This window comes from Benincasa hispida, chromosome 9, assembly GCF_009727055.1.
Source record: "Benincasa hispida cultivar B227 chromosome 9, ASM972705v1, whole genome shotgun sequence".
NCBI lineage: Eukaryota > Viridiplantae > Streptophyta > Magnoliopsida > Cucurbitales > Cucurbitaceae > Benincasa > Benincasa hispida.
This window is the reverse complement of record NC_052357.1, coordinates 46,673,608-46,686,414: the sequence shown is the minus strand read 5'-3', so window position 1 is coordinate 46,686,414 and position 12,807 is coordinate 46,673,608. Positions and strand designations below refer to the sequence as shown.

The 12,807-nt window shown below is 35.5% G+C and overlaps 1 protein-coding gene across 3 annotated transcripts; it reads left to right on the top strand.

The window, feature by feature from the left end:
• Positions 1-341: 341 nt before the first annotated feature.
• On the top strand, positions 342-10,045 carry LOC120085393 (sodium/hydrogen exchanger 4). Of its 3 annotated transcripts, none has more exons than XR_005483913.1 (15): positions 342-598; positions 2,388-2,506; positions 2,600-2,697; positions 2,821-2,880; positions 2,990-3,036; positions 3,151-3,345; positions 4,405-4,451; positions 4,566-4,632; positions 5,483-5,583; positions 5,682-5,783; positions 6,867-7,020; positions 7,088-7,150; positions 7,274-7,357; positions 8,056-8,805; positions 9,522-10,045. XR_005483913.1 is itself a non-coding variant. In XM_039041347.1 (15 exons), the coding sequence occupies exons 1-14, from the start codon at positions 551-553 to the stop codon at positions 8,350-8,352; spliced, it is 1,590 nt and encodes a 529-aa protein (XP_038897275.1). In that variant the 5' UTR covers positions 342-550; the 3' UTR covers positions 8,353-8,383; positions 9,522-10,045. The 3 variants fall into 3 exon arrangements, 1 of the variants encoding a protein (XP_038897275.1); XM_039041347.1 differs by having other exon boundaries at positions 342-706; positions 8,056-8,383; XR_005483912.1 differs by having other exon boundaries at positions 343-706.
• The last annotated feature ends 2,762 nt before the right edge of the window (positions 10,046-12,807 follow it).

The following is a 12,807-nucleotide window of genomic DNA, read 5'->3' as shown; positions in this document are numbered from 1 at the left end:
ATGGAACCTTAAGAAAGTCGTCATCTTTAGAACATTTACCTCTTAGAATTCTTCGTAACCAAATTGTTCTAGTTTCTCAAGATGCATCAACTGTGTTTGGCAAGCATAACTTGATTAATATAGCTAAGATCCGTGAGCCCAATACCCCATCCTTGTCAATTTTACACATGTTGAACCTTATTCTCTACCTTGGACAAACCCTGACCAGAACTGACTGCAACACCTATTGATCTCCTTTAATATCCCTTTAGGTAACCAGCTCATAGTGTAATGGGGAATAGTACAACTATATATGTAACATATGTATAGTATGACCATACCATAGTCATTGTGGTTTTAATGTTGTTTTGGAGTGTGGCAGTATGGTAGGACAGTTGGACTACGAAACACGTGTGCTGCCAATGTAAGAATCTTTGCACACGTGTCAGTAAGGATTTGTGTAACGAACTCAGCTCAGCTTCCATTCCATTGCGCGGCAAAATCGCTTGTCATTTCCTGTTAAGGCATTCATTCAGTACGGCGAGAAGATTTGAAGCGACGAAAGGCAAAAATGGGAGTTTTCGAAACGGTGAAAAACATCGGCAGCGATCACGCTCAGGTCGTCCCCTTGACGTTGTTCGTTGCCGTTCTTTGTTTTTGTTTGGTTATTGGCCACTTGCTTGAAGAAAATCGATGGGTTAATGAATCCATCACCGCCATTATCATTGTATATACTCTCTTCTTCTTCCCTCTCTCTCTCTCTCTCTTTCATTTCACCTTCACTGGATTCTCCTGCCTCCTCTTAGTAGTTGCTTGTTATATCACTCAATGCAGAAATTTAATCGCATGGTTTAGGGTATATTTGATGTTTTATTATTGCCCTCCTGTGATCTGTGGCTTGGGAATGAATATTTATATACTGGGTAGAGGGTTTCCAACGTCTAACCTTCCATGGGTTGGCTGTCCATATTAATCGTAAAGGGGATAACATTGGAGGAGTTTGAGCACAAGAAGTTTCACACTAGAGTGCTTGTCAGTATAAATGGGGAGGAAATTAATGGGAACGGGAATGATGTTAGGTGAATTTGAACACAAGAAGTTCCAAGTTAAAGGAGTGGTTATCAGGGGAGGAAATGATATGAATGGAGTTAGAACAAAAGTCTTCATCCTCTGATACCACGGACTCAAAAGTTTTAGCAGATGGGTCATGGTAAATTTAATATTTTATCATTACTTAGTGTAGGCATGAAAGTTCATCGCACCCACCTGCTGGATTGTGCTGGATATGAGTTCATAATGTTTATCATGGTTGATGATTGACTGGTTGGCGATAATGTACATTTTTTTCGTGTTGGAGATTGTGTACATTTAATTTAACATACGGGAATGATACCTTTTGATGTTCTTTATGTAGTTTCATAGTGCAAGAACTTCTATATGTAGTCGCCCTATCACCACTACTATTTGTGTGCGAAAGAGCTTCAGCAGTGTGAAGATGATGTTCTTGATCTTCTCTGCTTCTATGTTATTATGTCTGCATCTTTAAGCATAATTATTCAAAAGGGTAAGAAGGATCATGTTTCTGGAATTTCAAAGCAGATGTATTCTGCAGCTGAGAGGGGTTATTATTGGAGATGAGAATACTTTTAGTATCAAAGTCGGGATTTTTATAGAAGATCATTTCTCCGTTTTGAGGGTTCTAAGAAATTGTTGGTTTCAGAACCAAATGTGCATCGAATGAACCCGGTAGTGTTTGCTAGTTACTACAATTATGATGAAACTTGCTCAACAATTTATTTATGAACAAGTAGCAAGAATACAAGGAAGTTTAGAGTGCTTCCTTCCTCTCCCAATTCTCATTGAGAAACCACAAAGTATGCAAAATGATACCCCCCACACAACACTGTCTCACCCTAAATACCACATTCTCTCTCTCTTTCACGAATTCTAACAAAAAGGGCCCACATCATCCAACATCACCCGACTAACTCACGTGCTCATCTCCTTCCTCAGAGGTTTACGAGAGTATACATGTATGACCAGGGCCCTATCAAATCATGAGCATCTATTTAACTCCATTGAATTCTGAGAATGGCGACTAACATGTTTTCTCACCCAACCCTATCCTTGCCTCACCAAATCTCTTGTTTTAATATTGAATCTGAAGGGAATGGCCATAGATCAAACATCTCTTTTCATGGAGTAACATCTGAACAAATGATCTTTTCTAGTAATATGTAAAAATGTTATACTGGCTTCTCATATTTCTATATCTTTACAACTATATTAAATGTCACTTCCTGCTTACTGAAGATTCACGACAGAGTTTTTCAACTGCTTCCTTATGTAGTTGCCATCATAGCAGAATGTTGATTTTTTTTCTTATTCCAAGCTTTCTGTTTAAACAGGGAGTTGTTACTGGAACGATCATATTGGTCTGCAGCAAGGGAAAAAATTCTCATATCCTAACTTTTAATGAAGAAGTGTTCTTCATATATCTTCTTCCACCAATAATTTTCAATGCTGGGTTCGTACAGCTTTCTAAGCTAGTGGTATCTTTGTATAGCTCTGCATATGTTTATTGAATCCATGTTTCACTGACTTATCTTCCTGTCTGCAGATTTCAAGTTAAAAAGAAGCAGTTCTTCCATAATTTCTTGACCATTATGCTGTTTGGGGTGATTGGTGTTTTTATATCTGCACTTATTATAACGGCTGGTATAAGCCAAATCTCTTCCGAATTAATTCTTAATTCAACACTGCAACATTGTCCATATATCATTATTGGGACACTTTGATAGATTTTAATTCATGTGAAACGGTTCTTTATGCATTGATTAGGCAGCCGATGGCTGTTTCCGAGAATGGGCTTTCATGGACTGTCAGCACGGGACTACGTTGGTGAGATTAAATTATGAAAATCTAACTTTTAACCATATGCTGATTTATGCTGATTAAACTGATGTTAGTTATAGGGTAGATGAATGAAGATTTTCTTTTCTTGATTCAGCTATAGGTGCTATTTTTTCATCCACGGACACAGTATGCACCCTGCAGGTTAGCTTGCTCTCCAACTGTTCTCTTTTCTATTATAATCAGTATCAAATTCCATGGTCGCACTTGCATGTTTTATTTATGAGATATTACTGTTACTAATGGTCCTTGATTTAGGTACTACACCAAGAGGAGACGCCTTTACTCTACAGCCTAGTCTTTGGGGAAGGAGTGGTGAACGATGCAACCTCAGTTGTTCTCTTCAATGCAGTCCAGAAGATTGATATCACTAGGCTTAACAACAAGACAGCCCTTCATCTTTTGGGAGATTTTTGTTACTTATTTTCAACAAGCACTGTCCTTGGAGTTACCGTAAGCTTGATTTGACTTCATAAAGTGTTATCAAAAAATTATATCCATGGGCTAGTCTAGATACAATTTGATCACTATATGCTCCTGATTGAATTGCAAACACACCTGAATTTAAAATTCACGGATCAATTTTTTAATGCATTCATTTGGTGCTTGCTTATGTTTCTAATGTGCTGCTTCCTTTCTGGATATAAGGTATAAAAACTGTCCAAGGATTTGTTTCCATTCAGAATTGCTTGTTATAAAATCAATGTTTAAGATCTGTATATAAACTGCTAATGATAGACAAGCTTGGTAACTTTCACCTTGATAAAGGGAGAGATGCTACAACACGAGTATGTGATAAGTTAAGGTCATTTTCATCTAAATCTAGATCCTGTTATTCAATTTAGCTTAAGACAAGACTGCTCTTCCTGCCTACCCCTTCGTCTAGAATCTTAAATTCCTGAAGGTTGTCAAGGTGAACCTTCTGCCGAGAGATCTCAAGACCTAACACAGTGTTTAGGTTAGGAATCTGAATGTTGTTTTGCTAGGAACAAGAAGGAACTGCTAACTCCTTCCTTCTAGTTTCTGGAGTAAGTTTCTCTGTGCCTTTGATTTGTCGATGGTTTTCCATAGATCTCTTAAGGATTACCTTTTTCTGTGTTTTGTGGTCATCACCACCTTACCAAGAAGACCCAAGGTTCCATGACTACAGACTATCAGATGAAATTTGAGAGATCTGTTTTGAGTGGAATATAGATGATCACCAATGCCCTACCACTCTTTTTGTACCTCACCTCATACCAACATAAACATGCTCAAGGTTGAAAATTTGGTTCAGCCAGCTTTAGGTGCAGGCCTCCCAAAAGGTAACGGAGGCATGGAAAGGTTTCCTTCAGAGCACAGTCTCTTCTTCATCTTCGTACTGCTCCATTCCACTCGATAAACTTCTTTGATAATGATTAGTAGACAGCTAGAACAAACCCATTAGTTTCTGTTCCATTATAAATAATGTTACAAATAATGTCCGGAGAATGTTTTTATTAAATGATTATATTTCTTTTTAAATTTCTGTAGACCGGGCTTCTAACAGCATATATCCTGAAAACCTTATATTTTGGGAGGTTAGTTTCTATTCCTTTAGTTTGCATCTTTTATGCAGTAGTTGTTGTGACACATTTTGAAAGTAGGTTCAGACAGCCTGAACTCTGCAACTCTGAACTTTTATTTCTTTGCAGACATTCAAGTGTGCGTGAGCTTGCGATAATGGTTTTAATGGCTTACCTATCGTACATGCTGGCAGAGGTAAATATGTCCACCTTTTTTTAAAGGTGATGTCAATTTTAATTCTAGATCCAGCTTTTACTGAAGGCTGATATCAGAAGATAAAGTAAACATTTTATTTCCCTTCCTATTGCCAATAACGTTCTTTAAAGGAGCTTCTTCTGGCAGCTTCAGAGTAGTCCTCTCTAAAAAGTTTCAAATCTACGTTTGATTAAACATAGTTACAGTTCAGAATTAGTTATGCACGATGCATGGGTCTGTATGATTCTCATAATATAACCCCCACCTCCAAACACGATATATGCTGCAGTGCAAAAAAAAAAAAAAGTTACCTTTTAGAAGAATATTACGGAAAACCACCTCTACCGAGGAAATGGCTTGCTAGATGAGTAGAAAATTGATAGAAACCAGTACTGAAAGTGAGGTTATTAAAAGATGATATTAAGATAAGAAAGGAAAACAATAATCTCTCCAAGAGGCTTGGGTTCTCCTAAAACTACTCCGAAGCCTGCCTGCCTCCTTTTCACCCTTTTGTATTTATAATCACTTATGTTGATAACTCTTTAGCTAAGGATGAATATGCCCTTCCTAATATTTTCTTGCCAATGTTCCTAACAAAAGTCTCTAACCCGTTTATCCTGTTATCTAATTATCCAAAATAAACTATGTTTTGCTCCTTTCGGAATTTTGCATCCTTCAGCATAGGCTTTTTTCATTTCCTTAACTACAAGTGTTGTATCTGCTTTAAAAATGCATAAGCACTTAATAGTCATTGTATAATGTCCACTTTTTGAAAATGATGCTATTTGCTTTAATTATTGAAAAAATATTAAAATTTCAGTTGTAATTGAGTATCTGTTTCAATTTCCAGTTACTGGAGTTGAGTGGAATACTCACAGTTTTCTTTTGTGGGATTATCATGTCGCACTATGCATGGCATAATGTGACTGATGGTTCAAGAATTACCACCAGGCAAGTACAGACACAACTTCTAGATGCATGCTGAAGGTAACAATGTCTATGTTTCTCTGGTTTTTGTAATCATCCTTCTTATGAATTATTAACTCCAGGCATGTATTTGCAATGATGTCGTTTGTTGCTGAAACTGCAATATTTCTTTATGTGGGCATGGATGCTCTTGACATTGAGAAGTGGAAGATAACTAAATTAAGGTATCAGTTCACTGTTCTTCCCTTTTTATGTTCCAGGAAGTTATCTAATAAATTTTAAAAGGATAACTAGATTGTTAGTAAACACCCGCTCCCACGAGACTGATAATTTGGTAATGATCTCACGAAGATGGTCCTGTTCTCTTATTCTTTATCTTCTCCTTTTTACCCTTTTTATTATTTTTTTATTATTTTTTATTTTTTTTAATGAAAACAAGACTAGCGCAATGTACATTTTCTCCTTTTTACTTTCTTGGAAATGGAGAATGGCCTAACAGTGAAGAATGTACACTCACCTAGTGTGTTTATCATCTCTAAAGGTTTCGTCCTATGTTTAGGGTGAAAAAAAAATGTCAGTCTTATTTCTAATATCTTTTCCCAAATTGCTTTTACGAAAACCAAATTTTATTCAGCCCCTTTAGTATTTGTCTACCAATCTAGGTGATCAATCTAGACTAGTAATGTGTTCCAAACGAAAAGAATCTAGACTGATAGTGAGACATATAATAAATAAAAGCAAACCTAGTTATGAAATTAAGCCAAGTTACTTTTTTGATTAGGCATTTTACCCTTCCTTTAGGGGCATTCACAGGAAAAGCATGATTAAAAAAATGAAAAACAAAGCTGGAAATATGCAAAATTCTATTGGAACTCAATGAAGCGAACACAATACAAAACTGAAATTTTATGGATAGATACAAAATTGAGAATTTAGAGACCTATTAGATAATTTTTAAAGTTCATATAGACATAAATATAGAAGTTCATGACCTAAATTTATTTAACCTTATGTGAATTTGTGCCCCTGGACAGAAGGCCTTAAATCTTAATTATTCCTGAGCATTAAAAATAGTATTCCTTTATATGCAGATCGTACATTGAAGACACATGGAAGTTTTAGTTTTGTTAACATATACAATGAATTAGGACTTCAATAAATTCTTAGTATGTTATATTTCCAGTATTGGAAAAAAACAACTGTTACTTTGGCACCATCTTGACAGCATCAACTGTAAGACTGGTAATGTTTGAATGCTAGGAAAATATCACAATCTTAAGACTTTTCTGTTTCTCAAATATTGGCAGCTTGTGGAAGTTGCTTGGTACATATACCACAATAGTTCTCTTGATATTGCTTGGTCGTGCTGCTTTTGTATTTCCCCTATCTGCTATATCTAATTACTTTGTTAAGCGTGAAGATAGATCGTCGTCGCCTTCTATGATCTCATTTAAACAACAGGTTGGTATCCCCGTATGATTGCCACTATGGAATTGTAGGGGAATTACACTGATGTGAAATTGTACAGATCATTATATGGTGGGCTGGACTGATGAGAGGAGCTGTGTCCATTGCTCTGGCTTTCAAACAGGTGAGCCTTTCTTTCTGATTAGAACACTTCATAGACGAAAATAGCACTTGGCGAATATATATATCTATATAATTCACAAGGCACTTTACCTATTAAATGTGGAAATGATTATCTATTTTGAAGTTCACATATTCCGGGGTTACGGTGGATCCAACCCATGCAACAATGATTACCAACACCACAATTGTTGTACTCTTCACCACAGTGGTAAGTGTTTGACATTCTTGATGTGTTCGTTCCTAATTATTTTTATGCAAAAGGTTCATCACATCACATTATGATTTTCTTCTGCAAAGATGTCACTACTTGGGAAGAGAGGCAATATGTTATGAAATGTCTATAGCATCAATATATTTCTATCCTGAAGTTTCGTAAGTGTCAATTTATACCCTCCAAATTTTGTTTGACCATTTGTCATGTGAAACATGTAATTTGAGTCGATTGAATTCCTAAATTTTCATAAATCAATCAATTTAGACTCTTCATTACGATTATCTTTGAAAATCATTCCTGCATTAATTTTCAAACGTGTATAGATTTTTTCAAACATCGATTTTACAAAATGGATGATTATAGTAAATGAATGGATGACTTTCAAAGGAAATTTTGTTTTGAGTCTTAGATTGATTCATTTATAAAAATTTAGAGGCTTAATTGATACAATTAAAAGTTTCACATGAGGGTGTAAATTGATACACTTACAAAAGTTCAGGATTCAGATCGATACAATTAGTTCATAATTTAAATTGATACAATTAAAAGTTTCACATGATGGTATAAATTAATACACTTATAGAAGTTTAGGGTTCAAATCGATACAATTATTAGTTCATAATTTAAATTGATACAACCCCTAAGGTTTAACATATAAATTAATATTTTCACTATATTTTTATGAAATTCAGGTATTTGGGTTTCTAACAAAGCCACTCATAAGATGTCTAATACCTCCCAACCAAGCAAGTAGCAGTACAAGCAACCCCAGACCAAAGTTCACTGAAGACGACATAACTCTCCCTTTGCTCTCCATGGAAGAGTCTGCTGCAACCAACGTCCTCCGGGCAAAGGATAGTTTGTCGATGTTAATAGAGAGGCCTGTTTTCACCATACATTTCTTTTGGAGGAAATTTGATGATTCATACATGAGACCTATATTTGGAGGGCCTCGCCACAACCAACCACCTGGTGGTTCTGGTTGTTAAGACACAACTGCAGGAACAGCAACTTTGAATGGTTAATAACTCTCTCTCTCACACTAAAATATTCCAATTCTCATTGATCACTAAATGAAACTTGATGTTTAGAATCTTGGAATGTTGGAAGCATAAAAACTGTGGTCATTTTGGTAGTGGAAAGGAGCACATAGTGAAATCTGTGATGTAATTATTGGCTGGAAACTAATTGGATTGGATTGGAAGTGCTCTTTCTGACCACATTGTTGCTTTATTTAGTAGACAAACTCTTGTTGCTTTATTTAGTAGACAAAAACTTTTGTTGCTTTATTTAGTAGACAAAAACTTTGGCTCACATGTAAATAGTATAAGTTTTTGTGTGACATCAAGGAACAGGTACTGCAACTTGTCTTTTATATGTACATACACATGCATGGTATTGTCTTGTTAACATGTCACTGATCAAGATTCAAGAACCATAAGGTAAGGCTGCAGATGCTCTTTTGCAGGTTTATTCTAAAAAATGGTGTTTATCCCCCTTTCTTTTTCATCTTTTTTCCCCCACATTTTCTTTACTAAGAATTGTAAACTTGATTTTTTTAAAAAAAAATCTTTTACCTACTCTCTTTGAAAAATTATTATTTTCAGTTGATGCAATAAAATCTTTTAATCTAAATCTTTTACCTACTCTCTTTGAAGAATTATTGCATCAAAGCTCCAATCAAAGCTCTTATGTGAGAATCTAGTAAATAATGTATGACTTGAATGAGCTTGTGAATACCCAAGCTCATACCCTTACTTTTTCACGACCCGAGCAAACCTTTTAAACCAGGCTTTTGGAGATTGATTAAGGCTATGCAAAGCTTTTTCTAGTCTACACGCTCTTGATCCAAACTTTTCTTCAAATCCTGGAGGAGGTACCATGTATATTTCTTCTCCAATGTGGTCGTTTAAGAATGTATTTTTCATGTCAAATTGATTTATTGGCTAATCCAAATTTTTTGTAATAGATAACAAAATTCGAACAAACAATATTAAGTTTAGCAATAAGAGCAAATGTTTCTGTGTGGTCAATCCCATATGTATGTGTATATCCTTTAGCAATAAAACGAGTTTTATATCTTTCAAGAGTTCCATCAGCTTTAAACTTAGGAGTGAAGATCCATCTACACCTAACAATTGATTTTCCTTTTTAACAGCTCCTCGATCCTCCATGTTTGATTCTTCTCAAGGGCACTCATCTTCTCATATACAACTTTTCTCCATTCTGGAATGTTAAGAGCCTCCAAAACGCTATTTGGTGTTTGGATATTGGTGACACTAGAAGTAAAAGCAGAAAAAGACTCGGAGAGATTTGAGTAAGATACATGATTTAACATAGGATATTCGACACATGAACGTTTTTCTTTTCTCAAAGCCATAGGAATATCAAAATCAAAGATTGAATTTTCACCTGGGGATTTGTCTGATCTTGGTTCAAAATCTTGACAGAAAAGAGGAGGGATAGTTTTCGGGATCTTGATGATTTGTCCTCCTCTCATAAGTTTGCCCAAAGAGTTTTGTTGATTTCAATGGATATCTATTTTCAGAATGATGTTGATTACGAGTAAAATGATGTGAATGCACACCATCTAATCCATGCTGATGCTTATTTTTAAAGTTAAGATTTTCTTCTCAAATGTGATTGCTGTTGAAATTGTTTCATGCATTGTTTCCCTAATCTCTTCAATTTCTTGAACAAGATTATTATTCTCAAAGTTAAGAAAGTCAAGAGTTGAGGTTTTTGAAGATATATCAAGATTCTTTGCAATCACTTCAAGACTTATATCAGGATTCTTTGCAATCAATTCAAGACTTAGATTTTCTATGACTTCCATATTTTGAGATGGTAGATTCTTCATATTCGAACCTATTTGATGTTCCATGAATCTGATTTTTAAAATAAAGCTACTTTTCAAAAAATTGTACATCCATCGAAATAAACATTTTCCCTAGTAGTAGATCAAAGCACCTATTCCCTTTTTGGTTTGGAGCAATACCTAAAAAAACACATTTTTTTTGCTCTTGGGTCCAACTTACGCACTTCAATTAGGATTCTTTACAAACAAAGTGCACCCAAATATTTTTAAGGTAATTGAGCTTATCAATCTAGATCTAGGAAATTCTTTTTGAAGAAGTTGGATGGATGTTCGAAAATTCAAGATCCTTGATGGCATTCTATTGATTAGATCTATGGCATGTAAAACAGCTTCACCCCAAAGGTACTTAGGTATACTCATAGAGAACATTAGTGCTCGAGAAACTTCTAATAAGTGTTGTTTTTTCTTTCAGTTCAACCATTTTATTGAGGTGTATCATTACAAGAATTTTGTTGGATTATCTCCTTTTCTATGAAAAAACTCCTTAAGACTTGAGTAAAATATTCTCTACCATTACCACTCCCAACAATTTGAATTTAGAATTAAACTGCATGTGAATTATGTGGTGAAATTGTTTTAAAACATCTTCAACTTCTGATTTTTCTTTTAGTAAGTACATCCAACAAACTATAGTATGATCATCTATTAGAGTGATAAACCATCTTTTATCTTTACATGTTTTAATTCATGAAGGACCCTAAATATCAATGTGAATTAAAGTAAATGGTTTTGATGCTTGATATGAACGAGGTGTATATGTACTTCCATGATATTTAGCAAAAGCACAAATTTCACACTGAAACACAGATGGATCTTTATTTTGAAATAAGTTTGGAAACAATTTTTGTGAATAAAAGAAATTTGGGTGCCCTAGCCTAAAATGCCATACATAGTGACACACTCCCTCCTGGATTTACCTCTTTCACTTGAAAGAAGCGTGTAGATAACAGACATCACCCTTTTGTAACACTTGCTATCCATCACCTTGCACTTACCAAACACATCTCAAACTCTATTGTGATAACTATTGCCCATCTTAGGTCTATATTACCAACAACCCTTTAGCCAAATTTAAACTACAACAGCTCTCTGGTTAATTTATTTTATTACAACCCAATATAATGTTTACGCAACTCCAGACTCAGCTTAGATAACTCTGCTTCTAGGCTACAAAATTCATTAAGAGCAGACCTTAACCTAAAAACATGGCTATAGTGTGGCAAACCTTAACCTGAGTACCTGGAACTCCACTCTTGCACTACCTGGAGGGAGGGGGAGGGGAGAATAAAATATTTGGAAAACATGAGTTGGGAAAAATCAGTGAGTGGCTAAGTGACATGTTTAGTATAAAAATAGTTTTATTGTTGAAAATCGTTTTCGGGAATAAAATTTCATATATAACCAAATACAGTATGCATGACCTCATTCTGGAAATTGAGACGTTATTGACATGATCATATGTTCTCCAAAAATGCAATGATTTCGCCAAACACAATTCCAAAGAAACCATTTCAACCAAACACAAGTTTGAGGAAACAATCCTAGTACCCAATATAACTCGCCAAATGTGCATATGTCGACAATTCCTACTAGATGTACTCAAGTATGCTGGCAATCTCAGCCATACATCCATGAACTATGCTAACAATATTCCGGGTACAATTCCAGTTTTCTATCAAACCAATATAAAACATACTTTCAAGCAAATCCATAGTCAAAACTGTCATCCAGATAAAATGATGGAAAACCAATAATTAAAATCCAAAAAACATATTTTCAGATTATGCCAAGTTTTTCAAAACCACACATAGATACATATATGTGTATAAATACATCCAAACAGTCATAAATAGACCACTCATCATCCTCTGGTCCGATTGTCGCAGGGTTGATTTCCACAACATAGTTGGGCGCAAGGTCTATCCCTTCAACACAGTTGAACGCAAGCATCTTGTTCTTGGGCGTAAGGCAACTCTCTTCAATACCTTGGATGCATAGATGGGCGCATGGATGATCTCCTCAAAGCATGAATCACCTTTAATCACTCCTCTATAAGTCTTTTTTGAGGAATTTTTAAGTTGTGATCTGAACTAAGAATCTCCGAGGGTATTTATAGGATTCAACCCTTCATCCTTCTTTTCATGCCATCATGCCATCAATGCATGACACCTCTACCTCTTGAAAGTTTTGAATGTCATCACATAGAGAGCCACCTCCTACTTCCTTATTGCCACCAACTTGCATGTAAGCATGTTGTACCCTCTATGCAACATGTCCAATGCATGCCTCCTTTTTATGTAGCCATCCTTGTTTTGCATGCTCCACATTACATCTCCATCTTCCATCTCCTACTCGGATTAACCAAAATTTCACTCAGTTGCACCATGACCCTTTTTTGTTTCCCTTGTAACCAACTCATGAACATACACACCATACACCTTAGGCACATTACCTTTTTCTTAGGCACACGGTTCTTCCTTCCATGCGTCCTATTCCCTCCTATGCCCCATTCTTGGATGATATCTCTCATTGATTTTGTCCAATGTGCTCAAAATTATCTTCCTTC